The following is an 18,263-nucleotide window of genomic DNA, read 5'->3' on the forward strand; positions in this document are numbered from 1 at the left end:
GCTGGGGAGTTGCCAGATTGTCTTGTGGCCCCACCGCTACAGGAGTGACGGGACACAGTGGTGTGTGTAATTAGCAGGCAAGTGTACACAGCTCCCCACAGTGTTCTGACCTCGTGCTGCAGGAACGACTGCTACACAGCCGGCACCAGCCTATTCCCTGCCCCGTCTCCCTCCTTTGTCCTTGCCTGTAAATGCAACAAAGCCCATGGCTTGCAAAAAAAGCTGACAGTATATCCTGCATGATCTCCTTCCATGTCACTGTGCACCTGAATTGGGCCTGGGGGCTCACGGCTGAGTCCATGAGACTGAAAGGTAGCATCTTAACTAGGCTGTGGTGTGGAAGGTAGGATGATAAAACAAAGAAAAAGAAGAAAAAGGGGTCCCTGAAGGGGTCATTAGATGTTTCCTACATTAGAGATAGGACCCACTTGACAATCATCAACATACATCATAATTGATTAATTTAGTGGTGGTCAGTTGAGACTATTTAAAGCAGCATAGTTTAGAGATAATGCTTATTATTTTCTTCCTTGGTGTATTTGACAATTACATTGCATTGTCTAGATTTTGATAATTAAATCATCACTGTACAAAATGTAAATGATGATATTCCTTGGTAACTATTGCATGTGTGGTTAAATTGGTTCTGGCTTTAAAACAGCTAGTCAGTATATGCAGTCTTATATAGGTAAGCAAAAAAAAAACAAAACGTTCAAATATTTGACATAACTCAAATATAATTACATTATATCTTTCCCCTTTCTACTCCAGCTAATGTAGACATTTAGTTTTGCTATTTAACTGATAACATGCTTTTACCAATAATTTTCCAACAAATTTCACTTGAGGTCCATTAGAAAGACTTTTAAAAGCCCCCATAGCTGGAGGTTTTGAAGAATAAAGAGAAGCAGATAGAGTTCTGGCACAATTTCCAGCAGTGACAGTAAAAAAAAAAAAAAAAAAAAAAAAAAAAAATCAGTTTACAGTTGGCTGACTTTTCAGTGCTTTTGGACTAAACTTGTCATGTATTCATTTATGTTAGATGCAGTTCTTTTTTATTGTCTGTAACTACTGTTCCATTGGAGGGGGTCAGTTATTATGTTGAAACCTAGTGAGAACAAAATTAATTATTACTGAGGATTATTGTTGATGAAGGTTCTCAGTCACACAGCTCTGTCGTAGATAACTGTACTTGTTTCAGTTTCATGAAGATGTTTCACCTCTCATCCAAGAGGCTCCCTCAGTTCTAACTGACTGGAGGGGCGCTGCAGGCTTCGAACTCTGTGTGGGAGTGTCCTTACAGAGTCGTTAAGGACACATGTGAGCTCTGAGTTTCAAAGTCGTTAGGGCCACTTCTGGGTTGTTGACCAGCCAGCCCTCACGTGGGTAACTAGGGCTAGGTGAACCCAGGTATGAATAGTTGTTAAGCTGTATGGGGAGAGAACACAGTCCTGCATTGTACAAGGGTGACAGGTAGTGTCATAGGCCACCTCCTCTGTTCAAAACCGGTCGTTCCAGTTTGACAAAGATGGATCCTTTTACTCCTCTTTCAAACAATCTGTCTTCTGTGGCCAAGATGATTACACCGCTGTCCTCAAAGGAATGATTTTTCTCCTTCAGATGGAAGTGGACAGCAGAGTCTTGACCTGAGGAGAATCACCTGAAAAAGCTTTCCTTCTTTCTTTCTTTCTTTCTTTCTTTCTTTCTTTCTTTCTTTCTTTCTTTCTTTCTTTTGCAACAATGATTTAAAAACTAAAAGATAATTTAGATTTCAAAATTAAACTATGATATGTAGTCTTTATTATAACAAGAAATTGTTCATGCCTTAATACCGAATACTAAAAACTGTAGTGAAAATAATAAAAACACCGACTCTGAAACGACTTTGGCAAATTATACAATTAGAGAAAAGTGGTTAATTGTGTTCATTTTGTGTGTGCCTGAGGAAGATTTAATGCAAAGTTTGCAAGAATGCCAAAAGACTCTGCCAAAAAAAGTTAGAGCTGAGTCTAACTGCCCTCGTTGCTGTTATGTACGTTGCTACAGACAAGTCCAGATGCTGTGCAGTTCCACAGATCATGTAACTGACAACGCTGCGTTCCGGGAATCATCTGAATAATCCCACAATTAAGTTTTTTATCAAAAGTCCTTTTTCTGCCAAAATACCTTATGTCATACTAAATTAACAACCACAAGGACTCATGGGAAAGTGAGCATCACTGAGCAGGAACCGAGAGAGTGCACGGTTAGCATTTGGCAAACTTGATACATTCTGAATCTTTTATGGAAAAACTCGCTTTGTTGACTGTAATTAAAATATTTACCAGCTGGGAACATTTCTTGTGGCACACAGATGATCTGCAAAGCTCGCTGTAAGACAGGCTGTGCAACTCAATATATGGGGATATAGTGACTTTTTGATTGACCGAGCTTCTGACTGACCTGAATTTGGTTTCTGATAAGGACACGTGCCACGGGAAAGAAATAACTCACCACCTTGCAGAGTTCCAGTTGCATTATTCAGTTTGAATTATGGCTGCTCCCTGTCAACCCTTCTGTAAACATATTGTCTTGTTTGTCTGCAGCCTGCAGTGGAGGAAGCTGGGGAGGGTAATTTTGTAACAGTGATATAAAACATTACCATAAATATTGATGATTCATAACAAAATCCTACATAGTAACAATATTATTTAGCCATTTTTATGTAGATATGAGAGACTTAGGCAGAACATGTTGTCTAGGATGTACAATGTCGTTGTTTTAATTTCATGTGTTTTTCTGGTCCATGTCAGGTAAATTACAAGCATATGCATTCAGACAACACCGAAAAGAGATATGAGACTTAGTCATGACCCATGCCAATATACAACATATACTGAGTTTAGATAGTATTCCTGTAACTGGCGAAGGCAGATGCTCGCTTATGGTCTAGAATTCAGATGACTTTGTGTTGCAACGTGAATAATCAGGCATCAGGAATTAACAGAACATCACAGGAAGGGCTCAAGAGTTTCATGACATTTAACAGGGGTACATGTTGATATTTGGAAATCTTGCGTGAGAGTCTAAGTGTTGGATTGACAAAAATTGTCCTGCTCAGCCCTGAACCTGAACTGGGCAGATGACACAACAATTGATCCTTAAACCCAATTACTTGTGCTCTTGGTTACAGGCTTGTATCATGGCACCAACAAGACATGTCTTGAGTTTTTGAACAGATACTATATCAAATATAGAAAATTAATGACTAGAATTATTTAGATTTCATGCTGTTCTGGACAGCCTAATTTCTATTTCTCGTATTTGCAAATATGCAGTCAAACTCAGGACCTCTCCAAAAGTACACGATGTTTCTGAAATGAAAGTTTTTCTTCATGCGTTCTGGCCTCTTGTACACATGTACACGCTGTGTCAGGTCACTGAAAATTGACTTTTTGGAAAACATCTTCCAAGGGGTAGATGTTCAGAATCCGTTGTCAGTGTCTACATTTGGATGGGCAGAAACTGAGACTTTTGGAAAAATGTTCTCAGACACATGTGTTGACCAGTGTATCAGCCATCACTGAGTGCATGATTCCTAGACCTATTCTATATGGCTGAAGTGAGCGATAAGTAGTAGTGTGGTTTAAGAAAATAATTGCTTAAATTTGTTCTTAAATCACGACCACAAAGCTGTGAATGGAAGCAAACATGAGCTTTGTGTTCTGAAAAAGCACATATTAACATAAGGATCACAGTAAGAAAACATGTTTATATAATAGGACCCTTCTCATCGTAACAACCAGACAAAATGTCCTTATTTCAAAAAAAAAAAAAAAAAAAAAAAAGGTGGATAAAACCTCACAAGATTAATCAAATACTCTTCCGCAATCGGCAGAAGCTGAAGTTGTTTACGTCCTTGTTATCACATGAGCCTTGCACTCTGGTGCTACTTCATTTCTGCCGCAGCGCTGGTAATAACTGCTTCTAGATCCCCTTGTGTCAGATTGCCCCAGTAAAGTGGTTAGGCTGTCGATTTAAATAAAGAATTGGGCTCTCGTGTTCAGATATGAGACAGCTGCCCTATTATTGACGGTGTGCGTGGGCTGAGGGGCCCACATAAAGTGAAACAATCTGATAAAATCATGTCACAATCATGTCAGTCTGAGTGCAACTTATAGGCGAGCTGTATTATCCGGTGTCACCATAGGGGTAATTATTTTACACCAGTATTACTGTGGCTTCTGTTTTCTGAATGGTGGTGTTTAACACGAGGCTTACAGGGAATATGCGATGAATTAGTCACGTCTCTGGTGGAGCCAGACTTAATGTGATAAAGGTAGGTAATCATCTTCTGCAGATATATAATTCACTATTAATAGCCTTTCTAACTCTAAATTTAACCATGACAAATTATTGTGTTTCTGAGTCATTTTACAGACCGCTCACGCTACCCATCTTTCCTGTTCCCCCCCTCTAACCTATTTCAAAGAGATGCTGCTACTGGCCCAAATGTGTCACACCTAACAAGGCTTGCTGCAAATTTAGTCTGTCAATATGTGTCAAGCCTCATTCATCAGCTATCACTCCTCATCTCAGCTGTCCTTCTTCTTTCACCGCTGACAGGCTTGACTTTGCCCCTAGCTTGAGTAGTTCAATTCCATCCCCAGGTCATTTGCTTCAAGGTGTTAAAGCAATGACAATCACAGTCCTTGCTGAGACGCAAGTGCAGTGAGGGAAAACAGAGGAGAGGCTGGGGGTAGAGACTGTGTAACCAGCTGATTGTTAATCTCTCAGCACTGCGGCGCATGCAGCGTCTAATGATTGACATTATCTGCTCCTTTCTCATCGACTGGTTGTGACAGGCATGAGAATCTCACACCTGCATGAGATACTTGTCTACTGAGTGTCAACACACTGACATACAGTAACACATGCTGGTTAATTCATTTAACATTTGAATCCGTCATTCCTCAATGAAAAGAAATATACTCAAATGTATTGTATATTTTTGTTCCCAGGGTCTGAAAGGTGACCAAGGGCCAGTCGGTCCAGTTGGTCCTAAAGGAAACAAAGTGAGTGAGTCTGCCATTCATGCTGGCCCAGACAAACTGACACTGTAATTGTTTTGGTTTCTTCTCTCTTTTTTAATGAGAATAGATACTTCTATTTCTGCTTGACCCTCATGAGCTGTAATCCCAGTCTCTATAACGGGTTTGCTCATCTGTTTGAAGTGTTTCTATGATTGCTGGTCTAAACATGGCCAGCCAAAGAATACTGTTATTGCCGTCATAACTTAGCAAGACCGTACTGATGGTCATATAGAGTAGTTTTTATCCTAGCTTAGAGAAAATGTCCCACTCACTGTCTTCGTAGAGTATTTGTATATTCATAGGAGAGCTGTTTGTAATAGACATACCCGACAAAATCCCTTTATCTTGCCCTCTCTAAACAGTTCTTTTTTTTTTTTAAACTAAAGCCTGCAGCAAAAAAAGTGGATTGCATTCTGTTGCCATCTTGTTTGGGGACCCTGCAGGCACTCTTGCTTTAGACTATATTTGACTTTTGGTCTTAACTGTAACAAACAAAACAGTTATGTGTCCTATGCAGCAAGATGACTGGTTTCATAAGCTTGGGATTTAAGACAAGATCGAAGTGCTGCAGAGGAGCTTGATGTAAAACCTTGTTCTTATCCACAGCCCCCTTTAAAGTCTATTCATTGACATGAATTAAATTAACTCTTGTTGCAGAGCAGAAAATATTGGTCTTTTTTGAAGTTTTTTTTTCTCTCCCATTCACCCCACAGTGGGATTATTTTCCATGTATGCAATGAAACATTTCCTCCCCCCCCGTAATTAGTTGCTATATCTCACACTCTTTTTTTATTATTTATTTTCCCTCCCGTGCTGGGGCCTTCTTCGTTGTTGTTGTTGTCTTTTGGAAGAACTCACCACATAATTGTAGGTGCAACGCTCTGTCTGCCAGCCTTGAAGTTATAATGAGGTCTGTGTGTTTCTGTGAAGACAACAGAGAATCACAGGGTATTTCATCCTATTTTCCGGATGGGAGGGTGGGGGTGGGGGTGGAGAGAAGGTTTGTTTGTATTGAAACTGACAGAGGGAGGCAGATTTGGAAGAATAAAGTAATGAGTCCCACTGAATATCCCATAGCAGGCATATTTTAGCTGTGACATTCATTTAGACAACAAAATGGATATGAACTACGCATATCCCCCTCCCGTCTCTTTTTTTCTCCTTTCATCCACATCTGATATAAGGGTACTGCCCATTGTAAAGTCCACTGATTCTCAACTCAGTGCTTTATGAAGTACTGTTGGGTTCGTGGTGAAAACTGCAAAAATATTAGACATTGATGCATGAGTTTTATCTGAAAAGACCAAAAACAAGAGCGGCAGTAAAAAAGCATGTGAGATCATTGCTTACACTTGGCTAAGCTGGCGTCAAAAGACATCAGCCTCTTCCCTTATATGACTTTTGCCGGCTGCCTGTATGTCACAGTCACCAAACAATGTTATCATACCTGTCCATTGTTAATACTGCAGAGCTTTTACATGATATAGTACGGCTGTGTTTATTTTAAGGCCTGTCACATTTAATAGCACCGGCCCACCTGCCAGTTGTCGGACCGCATTAAAGTCATCAGTCAGGCTTCATTTCAAGACATATTGTAAATACCGGTTAATGGCCTTCTATAGTGCATATGTCGGAATATTGCTGCTATGCATAGTAAATCTTATATTACCTGACCTTCAGTTTTTTATGTCAAACACAATGGCTGGCCTTTAGGGCTAAATGTTTAAAAGTCAAGAATATATTGTATTGATTTAGCCTTAGCCAAGATGTTATCGACTAAGGTTTTGGGAGCTTCTGCTAATTATAATCTTCTTTCATAGGGGGATGTGGGTGTGCCTGGAGCTCCGGGGCTGCCTGTAAGTTCACACTATTTGATTTACATCTAATTATGCTATCTGTATATGTGAGGACATTCAGAAGCGCTTGGAGTGTTGAAATGTACCCACACAGGTGTGACCTGAAATGGCTGGACTTGGCTTTTGTAAATATCACAGCCTTTTTGGCCCGCCAGGCGCTGCACACACACAGTGTTAAAACGTGGCCCACAGAGATGGAAAGTGAGGCACTCAGGTGAGCAGCCTCTGTGTCACATTACCATCGCCTGGGAATGGGTCAAACAAGGAGCAGATAGACAGGGCTCAGTGGGTATCCTCACTTTGCCCAGAAAGGATAGGGATGGGCAGCCAGGCAGAGAAGAATGGCGCTCAGAGCCTCGTGGTGGGGGTGGAGGTTGACAAGTAGTCGCCGGCTGTATCCTACATGGACGAGACATGCACTTATTGGGTTGGTGGATGTCCCAGCAGACCTCCTTGTATTTACACCCTGGAAGAGCTACACAATGCTTTAGGTTTTTCGATCGTATAATTGGACTGGCTGCGCTGGTGTTGCTTCCTGTGAAATACAGAGGACAGCGAACATAACCCACAATTGTTCCAGTGCGCACACAATTTGAAGGTACATATGTCAGCAGACTGCAGATGCATGTACTCGCACATGCATGCATATCAACACATTCAATTTTTAGATGCAAACACACATACTCTCACTGCATTGTAGGCCGGGAGCTGACGGCTACTGGAGATTAAAGGTATACTGCGGGCGGATGGCTAATTATGAACACATCATGAGAGTATCAGCCTGCCAGATTTAATCAGCTCTGGAGTGATACAAAAAATGTGCCCCCGTTGCTTCTGGCTCGTCCCTTTTTATGTCACCAAAGTGCCCATGATACCCACACAACATGCGGCCAACCATTACTATTCTGTAATGCTAATGTTACATTTTGTAAGGACAAGTGAAATAACAATCTCTCCCTGACCAGGGAACAATAGTTTTAGCAAACTTTCTCAAAACATGCCAGTAAATTGGTTGGTGCGTGTGAGCGGAAAAAGTTGGGAGGAAACTATTAAAGCAGTGTGGACCTGCTGCTCTTGGATTTGCATTGCATTGCTTGTTACTCAAGGTCAAAACTCTGTGCTCAGAAGCTGACAAAAGATGTATGGTTGTACATGAATAATTGATTTATTAGCAGGGACACTAAGGCATGTTTTATTTAGAGTGTCACAGGTCAGAGATGTCACTCTTTTATAGATACAGCTGCAAATATCTGAGGGTTGTCAGCCTGCTTGTTAATGGTTTTGTGTTGTTTATTCTTTGCATGAGGCCTCTGACGGATGTGTAAGACATTTGCTGTGAATGTCCATTTCTGCAGCTGCTTCCAAGAAAAGTCTGCAGCATTTGACTTTCGGATGCCAGTTGTAATGGGACACCAATTATTCTGCTTGTATTTGAAAGCCGAGATGTTTCATGTGGCCTTCTGTCCGGTCTGTTGGCCTGGTGGACAGACGACTCTGTCTGCCCTTTCCTGACAGTGACCAGCAGGGTGTCTGGGGAGTTGTAACAGCCATGCCCTAACTTCTCTCCAGGTCATGGCTGCCAAGGATAATTACCTCATGACCAATTGTGTTGCTTGCCTATAACTGGCAGTGTATTGTATTGTACTGGCAACTGTATTGTTATACCATGTATGATTCATAGGAGACATGTTCTCATGCTGACTGACCTGTCTTGTTTCTTTGTTTGATTCCTAGGCTGACAAGGACTGTATCAAAGGGGATCAGGTATTTTAAGAGCTATTGTGTACACTAAAGATAATAAACAATCTATATTCTTGAGATTCTGCTTGTGTTTTTTTATAAACATTATTTTTTCTTCATCACATACAGGGCCCTCGAGGTGACAAAGGAGAGAAGGTAACATATTAATCCCCACTTCTTAGTAAAGTATCTCATATTTTCATCTGTTTTCTTGTCAGACAAAATGTACGTAACGTGTTTGCAGGCAATCAGGGACAACTCTTAGGTTCAGCAAGCAATTACCGAAGCACCATAAGCATATCCCCGCACAAGAACTTGAAAACAAAACCTGGACTCAGCATATTTCCTTGATTAGATTAAGATACTGTGCAGGATAATGGAATGAAGCTCCGATCAACCAAGGCTGCAAATTGCCTATTAAGGGGGTTGTGGAGAAGTCACCTAGAAACTGTTCATGAGTGAGAATACTCCTTTCCATCTATTCATGAAATTTTAACTAAGCTAATGCTGTGTTTCCCATCAGTGTGAATAAGCCCGCTAGTTATCCACTGGTCTGCTGAGAACATGTGGCACAAACATCTGTGTGCAACATGTTCTTGACAAGCAGCAAGCCATAATCTCTTCCTGCAATGCACATGAATGTAGCACCCAATTCAGTATGATACATGTCCTTTCCGCAGGGATTGGCCGGGGTGCCAGGTCAGCCAGGGGAACCAGGCAAAGAGGGCAAAAGGGTGAGTAAACACAAACAGTCCACCAACAGTTGTGAGGCCTGGCTCGTGGTCTTACTGACTGCGAGGACCTGGCCTAGGGAAAGGCCAAACAGCAGCTGAGCGGCTGTTGTTGTTTTGGGGGGAGGCGGAGATGATCTGTGGACCCCCAGAGAGAGGATGGGAGGTGTGGGCTTGTTATGTGACAATTAATGAATGGGCTTCATGGTCAAGGGGTCATACACACTCAGTGTGACTGGCAGCACACATGATTAAGTCCGGCTGGGTGACTGAGGTGGACAGTATTCAGTTTCCTACAAGGCCAGCTTGATTTGGGATCAGAACAATGTCTGTGACTGAATCAACTGAAACATAACTCCACATTTATTTATATGTCACGTCTGGCTGTAATAACTGTGGTCAAGAGTACATGTGGCAGGATTTGTAATGTAGTGGTGGTGACACTTTCTATGAAGGTCATGTCTATAATGTGTCTAATTTTTTTTTTTCATGTTACACTCTTGTTGCTGCCAGCAAATACTGCTCATGTCTCTGCTTAACTGCATTAGTGTAGCATACAATTACTAATACCCCTAAACAGTGCTGTCACTTTATTCATAGCTCACAAAGTCAGCTATAGCATATTTTTTCTTATCTTATCCTTATAACACATTTTCCATTACGCAGAGTCAGAATATAAAATCTGTTATGATATGTTACAGAGTCTGACTGATATGGGATGTGAGAGGTGAAAAATCTACCAATTGCTGATATGGTAGCTGATGTACTGATTTTCTCTAGCCAAAGGGAAAACAGACCTTGTCTACGTGGTTTGTGCGTCAATTTTTACTAAAAAGAAATGGGTTCGTTTTTACCAATTTTAACTGTTTATGTACTGTACCTATAGAATATTGATCTGAAATGTAACTGGCAGGTATAGCAGTGAAATAATAAATGCAGTGTATAAAAAGTACAGTATTTCCCTCTGAAATGGAGAGTGGAGTGGAAAAACTGCAGAAAATTACATTGAAATGCTCAAGTAATGTACAAATATCAAGTTGTGCTAAACTGCAGAACTTCAGTAAATGTACTCGTTACATTCCACTATTTCTCTTTACTTAAGCACTCATCCTCTATCAAGTTAGATATGAGAGTCATACTACAGCTTCTGAACCCTTATTTTAATGAATTTAACACTGATCAGAAAAACCTTTTTTCTTGCTTATCAATACATATCATATTTCGCAATATTCCACATAATAGTGGCAGGGTCCACCAAATATAAACAAATAAAAGCAGTATGAAGCTGTGTTGTCCGTCAGCTGGTTTATCCGGTCATGAAAACAAAGAGGGTTTGTTTGTTTTGTTCGTTCAGGCACAAAAGATCTTTTTTCTTCTGATTAGAATTTCCTCCCTAAAACCATATAGTGCACTTTAATAAACGCTTAAGTTATGGTTAATTAAACTATGGTTAATGATTATTCCACTCTTAACAATCAGTGACATGTTTTAAAAACCCATTTCTTAAAGCATTTCATTGTTTAATAAAAGTAAGATAACTCTTACCTACAGTTTATTAACTATTAATTAACTACATATTAATGATGGCTACTGGAAAGATAATAATGCAAAATAATAATAATGATTAAGATAAAGTATCACCTCAGGTACTTCTAATTCATTGTGGTTGGCTGTGGATTTGCCATCAGCGAGAATGTTATTGTTCCTTGACATCACAGCTGAGAGGCAGCGTTCAAGGACAGGTGGAGAGAGTGTCCTTTTGTGTCCTGCTTAATTGACTTGGTGTGAATACCTTCGCCTGCGACGCTGCGATCCAAAATAGGCTCTTCAGGCGGCCGAGCAGTCCCGTTTGTCTCACAGAGAATGGTCATAAAACAGCAAGAAAACATTTGGCTCTGCTGCGGTGAAGTATAAAATATATAGCAGGTTGAGCAGCCATAAGTAGGTCAGGCAAATGTTCTTTTCAGAGAAAGCAAGAGCCGCGATGATGCACAATACCCGAGACATCTGGACACAAGTATCTCAAAAATTCCGCCCTTCTGTGTGCGAATACATTCAAACTCAAAACTTGTTCCAATAGCATTAACAATTTATGACCTATCATCGGTTCTATCTCTCAGTGGATCATTTCTCACAATGCAGTGAAGTCGGAGAATCTATTTTCAGGGAATGTATTCATGGTCAACAAGAGGGAGCTCAGTGGCTCCTGCAGAGGTTTTTTGAAAAAAAAATGTTATGATGTTTTGTCTCTACCTCATTAGTCGAATTATACCTAACCTGTCTTAAGCAGGGATAGAGTGTCAGAGTGAGTGAGAGTCAGAGGCATCAATTATGGTGTGCACTCTTCTTCTGGAAGTTTTATGATGAATCTTTCAATCATAATTGGTTTTGAGGAAATAGAAAGTCGCTCTGCGTTTGATGTTTTGGCTTCTCGGTTTCCTATATATCATTATATTTCTTCCACTGTAGTTCTTTGAAGACTTTGTAGGTAAAACCACCTTAGGGCTTCAAACTGGTCACTCCAGACTTTCTGCTGTTGTTGTTGCTGAAGACACAGTGCTGATCTATTAATACTCTTGTCTTTGATGACTGGCTGACTTCATGGTGACTGTTAATGTGCTAAGGTTTCTGCTTATTCTTAGCTCGAGGAGTCACATGTAGCCTCCAAGTTGTTGACCGACCTGTGTTTCTGCAGTTTGACGGCCTATTTTAGGGCCGTGGACACGTATCATTATCAGGGGCTAGCTAGTGGCCAGCTGATACAGCAAGAGACTCTCACCCAATTAGCAACTCTTGTCCATGCTTGCAACTCATTTGTTATACATCTGCTGTACCAATGATGTGGGGTATCTTGACGTGGACTGACCACTCCGCAACCTTCATACGATAGCCGGGAGTGGAAAGCTTTCACAAGGCCTTAGATTCAAGCTAGAGCATCTTTCACACTGTCTACTTCAATTTATTGTTAAGCAAAATACAACCACTCTAAGCTATTTAGATTTACTTCAAGGAGACGTGGAGGACATTGTAGTCGGGAGAGGAGGAATGATGCCTTTTGCACTGATCATTCTCTGGAGCTTAAAGCAACATATGCAAGAGAGGATATCAAGGGCAGGCACCCAACCCCCTTCTGTGACCCCATGTCTAACATTCATAGAATCTTGATTTGATCTTATTACCTTGATGGATGACTAGTTCACTTCATCAGGGTGGAAGATAAGGGCCAGTCCAGCCATGTCCAGGAATTTATGGCACTGTATTGCCCCCACATTACACATTGCCATTAATAGTAATGTGAATGGCTTGGTTTTATCTATTATGGATGGCATGGACACAGAATGGCAGGCAGAGAGTAGGACTTTGGGATTCAGAGGTACATTACGACCGATAAGGAAAGAATATGGGGAGCACTAGTAAAAGCAACAACGTGCTAAAATTTTCACCAGGTGCTGTAACAATGTGTGAAGCTCTGTGTTGTCAATGCAGTACACAGGTCGAGGAGGCGAAAGATATGAATGCTGAAGGGGAACAACCTTGGAATTTTCAGTTTTCAGTGTAGTCATTTGTAAGCCGAGTATTAGGTATGCAGTGCAGAGAAGTGACTGCCCGACAGCCGTCTACAAATATGAGGGACTGTATAATAAAAAGTCCTGCATGCATACGAAAATGATGTGGGGATTTGGTGGCAGAAAGCAATGCAGAAAGTACCAAATGTAAACGTAATTGTGTGTGCTGAAAATAGGACTGTATACCCACCTTGGTCAATGCACATTGCCTCTTTACAGCCAAAATATACAGGAACACCGCGGCAAGCTCGGTTTATTCATGTTGTGCCAAGTCTTCCCAGCACACTCTGCTTCTGTAGTTGGCACAGGGCTGTGAGTGGGTTCAGTGCAGACATGGGTTCATCCCTTCTATAGTAGTAGGTTCCTGTGGATTAATAAATAATCACCTTAAGAAATCCCCCATTACAAGGTGGGTCTTGGAGTTTTAATCCACCACATTAAGCCTTATTAGCTGTATAAATGTACCTGTATAGGAAAATAAGTCCCTGCTAAATATAAGTCACTGACAAATGTTGATCCACTTGGTTTGCCATTGAAGTTATGCAATGGCATCATTCATAAAGGACAGACATTTGCTTTAATTGTACACTTAAGGAACATTGCATAATCATTCTGAATATATTTCTCTCTCGATAAACGATGCACTTTCTCTTTGATGCATTTTTCAGAGTGCAAATAGTGCAAACGCAAAGCATTTGAAATCCCCTTTAGCAAGCTACGGGCCTCCACTTTGTGTCAAGGACTCCTTGTGTCCCGCTTTAGAAAGTGCACATGTATGACAGATGTGCTGCACAATGTTTGTTCTTATTAGACATAGCTGTGCAAGTACAGAGATGATGAAACTCCAGCAAGCCCTAGAGGAAGCACAACATTGCAACTGCTCAGTCTACGGATGTGTTCTCTTCAAATGAATTATGCAGTGTAGATCCTCTTACTGATTTATTCATTTATTTATTTAAATCTGGTTAGTTGGTTGTTTATTTATTCATTTAGTTAGTTTGCTTGGAGAGTGAAGTAGTTGGCACAGTTGGCAAATTATATAGATTGGTAGCGGAAAGGTAGCTCAGCTCTGTAATCTTTGATGCTACACCATATTTACAATCAGGCAGAAGGTGACATTCTCCATTGACTGCCTTCTCATTGTCTCCAGTATCTTTCACTTGTAAAATGACTCATAGAGAGATATTCGTTCACATACCTCAGCTGGGGATGTGGGTGGATGACACCGTGCCACATGAGATGCCTGCCTCATATGTCAAGGAGATAAGGGAGGACAAAAGTCACGATAAAGGTGTAAAGGCCCAGAGACCGTTGCTTGAGATGACCTCGTGGAGGGGAAAAGGCATTCAAAGAGAGACTTTTAATTATTTTCTCACTAAATACTATTCCGTGCACCCAGATTATTAGCAGTATTATTGAGGAAACATTACAGAGTACAGCTCTGACATATGGCAGGACTTTGATTTCACTAATAGGTTATTCCTCCTCTGCTGAATCAGCTCCCCTCTCAGCATTTACAGCAGACCCGCCATGGTTACTAATTGCAGTGTCCAGGAAATTGTTAATTATTCATTTCCAAGTCATTATGTTCATAAATCTATTTTTGAAAACTTTTGTTGTTTAACTACAGTTATTAGATTGTAATGAAATTAGTTTTCTTCACAGAGATGTGTTGGTAGATGCACGCGAGTTTCCTCTCAAAGTGGCTTTAATGCATTTGTGTCCTGCAGCAGCATGGAGCCTTATATCAGTTTACTTTTTATTTTGAAGTGCATATGAGTAAAGTCATGAGACTGGTTAGGCATGAAATACTTCTGCCTGGATCCTGAATGAAACCAGAGACAGCTTAGGTATAAACATCATGTTCACTCGTTGGTTGTTAAGTAGAAGACAGGATCGATTAAACAGGAAAGGTTGTTATTTGTAAAAAGCTACAAGTTTGCATCTCAGAACGTTCACTGCAGTCACATCACGTTTGTCAGCTGTCATCACTTCAGATCATGTGATAGTTCCAGATCAATTGCATGTCAGTAATTGCAGTGCAGACGCACTCTCAGTTCCTCACTTGTGTCAAAAAATTTCAAACAATGAAACTAACGTCTACAACAGCTGCCCAGGCACTTAGAAGTGGCACAGATATTATCTGTCAAAACAGTTGAAAAGATCATCTGTCTTTTCTTGGACTGGTCTCCCTGGACTGGTCCACATTTCCAGAGAAGAAAGAGGTAATTGCTGTCTTTTGGAAGTGATAGTGGTGTTTACATTTTCCATTCCATCTCTGTGCTGAAGGACTGAGACAGCTGTCTTTAAGTCCTCACCAGCGGCACAGCAGGAATATTTTCCTCCATATCTGCCTCCTTCACCCTTGAGCTAACACATGACTTAAAGGTTGTCTGTCCATTGGCAGCCCAGTCGCCAGAAAAAAACATAAATGCGTTCAATTTGTACTAAAAACAATTGTACAATATGTATCATATTGCGTTCCAATTACATGTATTTGAGCTGACTAAGCTGAGTGAGACCACCGTTCAAGACAGCCATTCACCTCTTGTTTCAACTGACAAAACCAAGTAATTTTGGCGTCCTTTGGGACATTCTGCAGCTGTCAAAACCTGGATATTTTCCACACGTTTCTCAGTAACAAAACCAGGTATTTTGATCAAAAACATGATCTTTTTCCAACCATAACCAAGTGTTTTTTGTGGCACAACAAAACTGGACCATAAACACAGTGTTGTCACACCAGAAAATGGGAAAGTGAAAGTAAAGCAACATAACGTTTTAGCAGATCGATCGTTTGTAACACACAATACCAACACTTCGGCTATTGAGTTGCCGCTGGATGTTATTTTCTCTCAGCAAGACATGTGTGTGCGCTTGACTTGGCCATTTCAAAAATGTACTGTACATGTGTGTGGACCACACAGGGCGAGGAATCCTTTTAGTGAGGCACCAATATCCTACTGGTACAATCTACTGGAAGGCATAATGCAAGGGCAGGTCAAAACATTAGTGTCGGTTCAGATACAATAACATTCATCTACTTTAAAACTCAATCTATGTAAACTCATCACACAGTTAATAGCTTTTGTCATTTAACCCAATTTGGTCGCAAAAAAGTATGCCGTTTCTGAAAGCCAAATGCATGCTGTAACTGGAATTTAGAGGCCTCTTCTCTACAGGGCCCAGCAAATGTTGTTTTGAGATAATTGAGCCACCACAGTATATATAATATTCATATTATATCTGATGGGCTTGGCTCAGGATCATTTGGATCAGTCTGTGTGTCTGCAGAGACCAAAGCAGCCAGTGACAGTGATAGGGGAAGGAGTTATGGTTGGGTTTTGCGGGGACTGGAACATTTGGCAGCAGCTCCCCGCTCCATAGGTGGAGGCAGCCATGAACAGCGATGCAAGTGTAACAGACTGTTGACCTCTACCAGAGCACCTGCAGGGCGAGATTATTAAGTAACGAGTCCCTGGTGAGAATACCAGCCTTCCTGCCAGAAGTTCTCCACGGGAGGCTGCCGCTGATTTGGGTGATACAGCAAATGCATAAAATTGCAGCAGCTATCTAATTAGAGCTTTTTGTCGTCCAGCTCAGCACACAGCTATATTGATAAATTAATTTCTCCCAAAAAGCTTTTTTAACAGGAACCAGTGTACAAGATACATCGCTGTATTGGACTTTGATCTGATATGCGACTGATCTGTTTAATATACCCAATATATATATTAATATATTTTACATTGAAGATATAAAAATGATTGATCATGGTTGTTCAATTGATTAAGGCTTTCTTGTTTGGCAGTGATGTGTCATCTTTAAGCATTTGGCGTCTGTTCATTCATTTCACAAATCAGTTTAAGCATATTTGGACTGGAACTGGAATGAAACACAGTAACTCATCTGAACATACAGTATATTGCTGTACATGTACACATACACGTAGCACCTATGTTTAACCATTGAGACACAGTTGGTGGTCATCGTCGATGGTCTGTATCTTTAAAGCAGCTTTTAAATACAGTAGCGTGATGCAGATATGTAGTTACAGTTCTGGCCCAACCCCAGCAAAGCTCAATGGCAGAGTAGCACGGAGAGAAGAATTTACAGGTCAGCAGGGCTCACAGCTGAGATTTTATGGCTAGATTTACACCCTGTGCGATTTTTACAAGCAGGGGGGAGGATTTGTTAACCCTTTGTCGAACAGAACGGGATAGGTTATTCTCCTCCCTCCCTCCCTCCCACCTTTTCCCTCGCTCTCTGTCCAAATTCATATTGAGGGAATCCAGAGAGCCACGCTTTTGACACCTGTATTACACCAGGAGGTAACACTTTTGCCCAGTGCACAAGGCAATTAATCTTGTCAATGTCAAGTGCATTGGGAGGAGGGATGGAACAAAGATTTGACCTGATTGGCTCTGAAAAGGTCTCACATTTGGGCCCAGTTGGGAAAGAGGAGGGTTACAGGGGGAAGTGTTTGGCACGTGCAAGGACAGATGCACAGAGCTTTGATTTATCTGTCTGACTCTCGTCTTTCCCAGAGAGCCTCCAGTATGGCTACATCCATGGGTGTCCAGAATAAACACACATTAATTGGCCAATTAATTACAGGGACGAATACAGGGGGCAAGACTTTGAGAGGGCCAATTTGATTGCACATTGTTCACTGGCTTTTATAGTGACTGTGTGTGCGTGTCGGTAAGTCTGTGTGTTTGTACGTGTAGAAAGCTGACGTTCAACAAGGGGTAATGTAGGTCAACACATCCTCTGAGTATTAGATAGGCTTGATATAGTTGGCCGGGGCGCGGCCCCTCGTTCGCACATCTACAACCTTGCGACTTTCTCAGGAGATGATGCTGTACAACGCAGCAGGGACACTGTGAGTAGTAGACGTGTCTGTGTCGCCCTAGTGTCAGAATTCATCAGGGCCTGGCATCCCCTTGGCCTGTGTCTAATACCTCTCCAACATTTTCAAATGTTGTTTCAGTGTCTGCCAGGTCATAGCAACACTAATGGAGTGTCGTGTGTCAGATAGGGTCAGCTGAACTGAATTCACTCGACTCCTTGAGTTATGTCAGTGGACAGGAGGTGAGTGGCCTCGATGACTGTCCTAGGTATCGTGGTCTACACCGTTGGCTTCAGTCATCCAAACAATGGGATTTTCTCTGGCTCCAAACAGTCTAGTAATTTACAAAGACACACTCTCCTGGGCATTTTAGGTCAGGTTAAAGGGACAGTCCAGCCCTAAACCCAAAATACATATTTTTCTCCTTGCACGTAGTGCTATTTATC

At 41.2% G+C, this 18,263-nt stretch overlaps 1 protein-coding gene across 9 annotated transcripts in view; it reads left to right on the forward strand.

Moving 5' to 3' along the window:
* Positions 1-18,263, forward strand: part of LOC119033515 (collagen alpha-1(XIX) chain) — a 119,161-nt gene that overhangs the window by 41,034 nt on the left and 59,864 nt on the right. For 7 of the 9 annotated variants that reach the window (XM_037123726.1, XM_037123727.1, XM_037123719.1 and 4 more), the window contains 5 exons: positions 5,001-5,054; positions 6,893-6,928; positions 8,663-8,692; positions 8,798-8,824; positions 9,349-9,402. In XM_037123726.1, the coding sequence (XP_036979621.1) occupies positions 5,001-5,054; positions 6,893-6,928; positions 8,663-8,692; positions 8,798-8,824; positions 9,349-9,402 (201 nt within the window). The remainder of the gene's footprint in view (positions 1-5,000; positions 5,055-6,892; positions 6,929-8,662; positions 8,693-8,797; positions 8,825-9,348; positions 9,403-18,263) is intronic. The other 2 variants (XM_037123721.1, XM_037123722.1) reach the window with 1 other exon arrangement.

Source organism: Acanthopagrus latus, chromosome 15 (genome assembly GCF_904848185.1).
Source record: "Acanthopagrus latus isolate v.2019 chromosome 15, fAcaLat1.1, whole genome shotgun sequence".
Classification (NCBI taxonomy): domain Eukaryota; kingdom Metazoa; phylum Chordata; class Actinopteri; order Spariformes; family Sparidae; genus Acanthopagrus; species Acanthopagrus latus.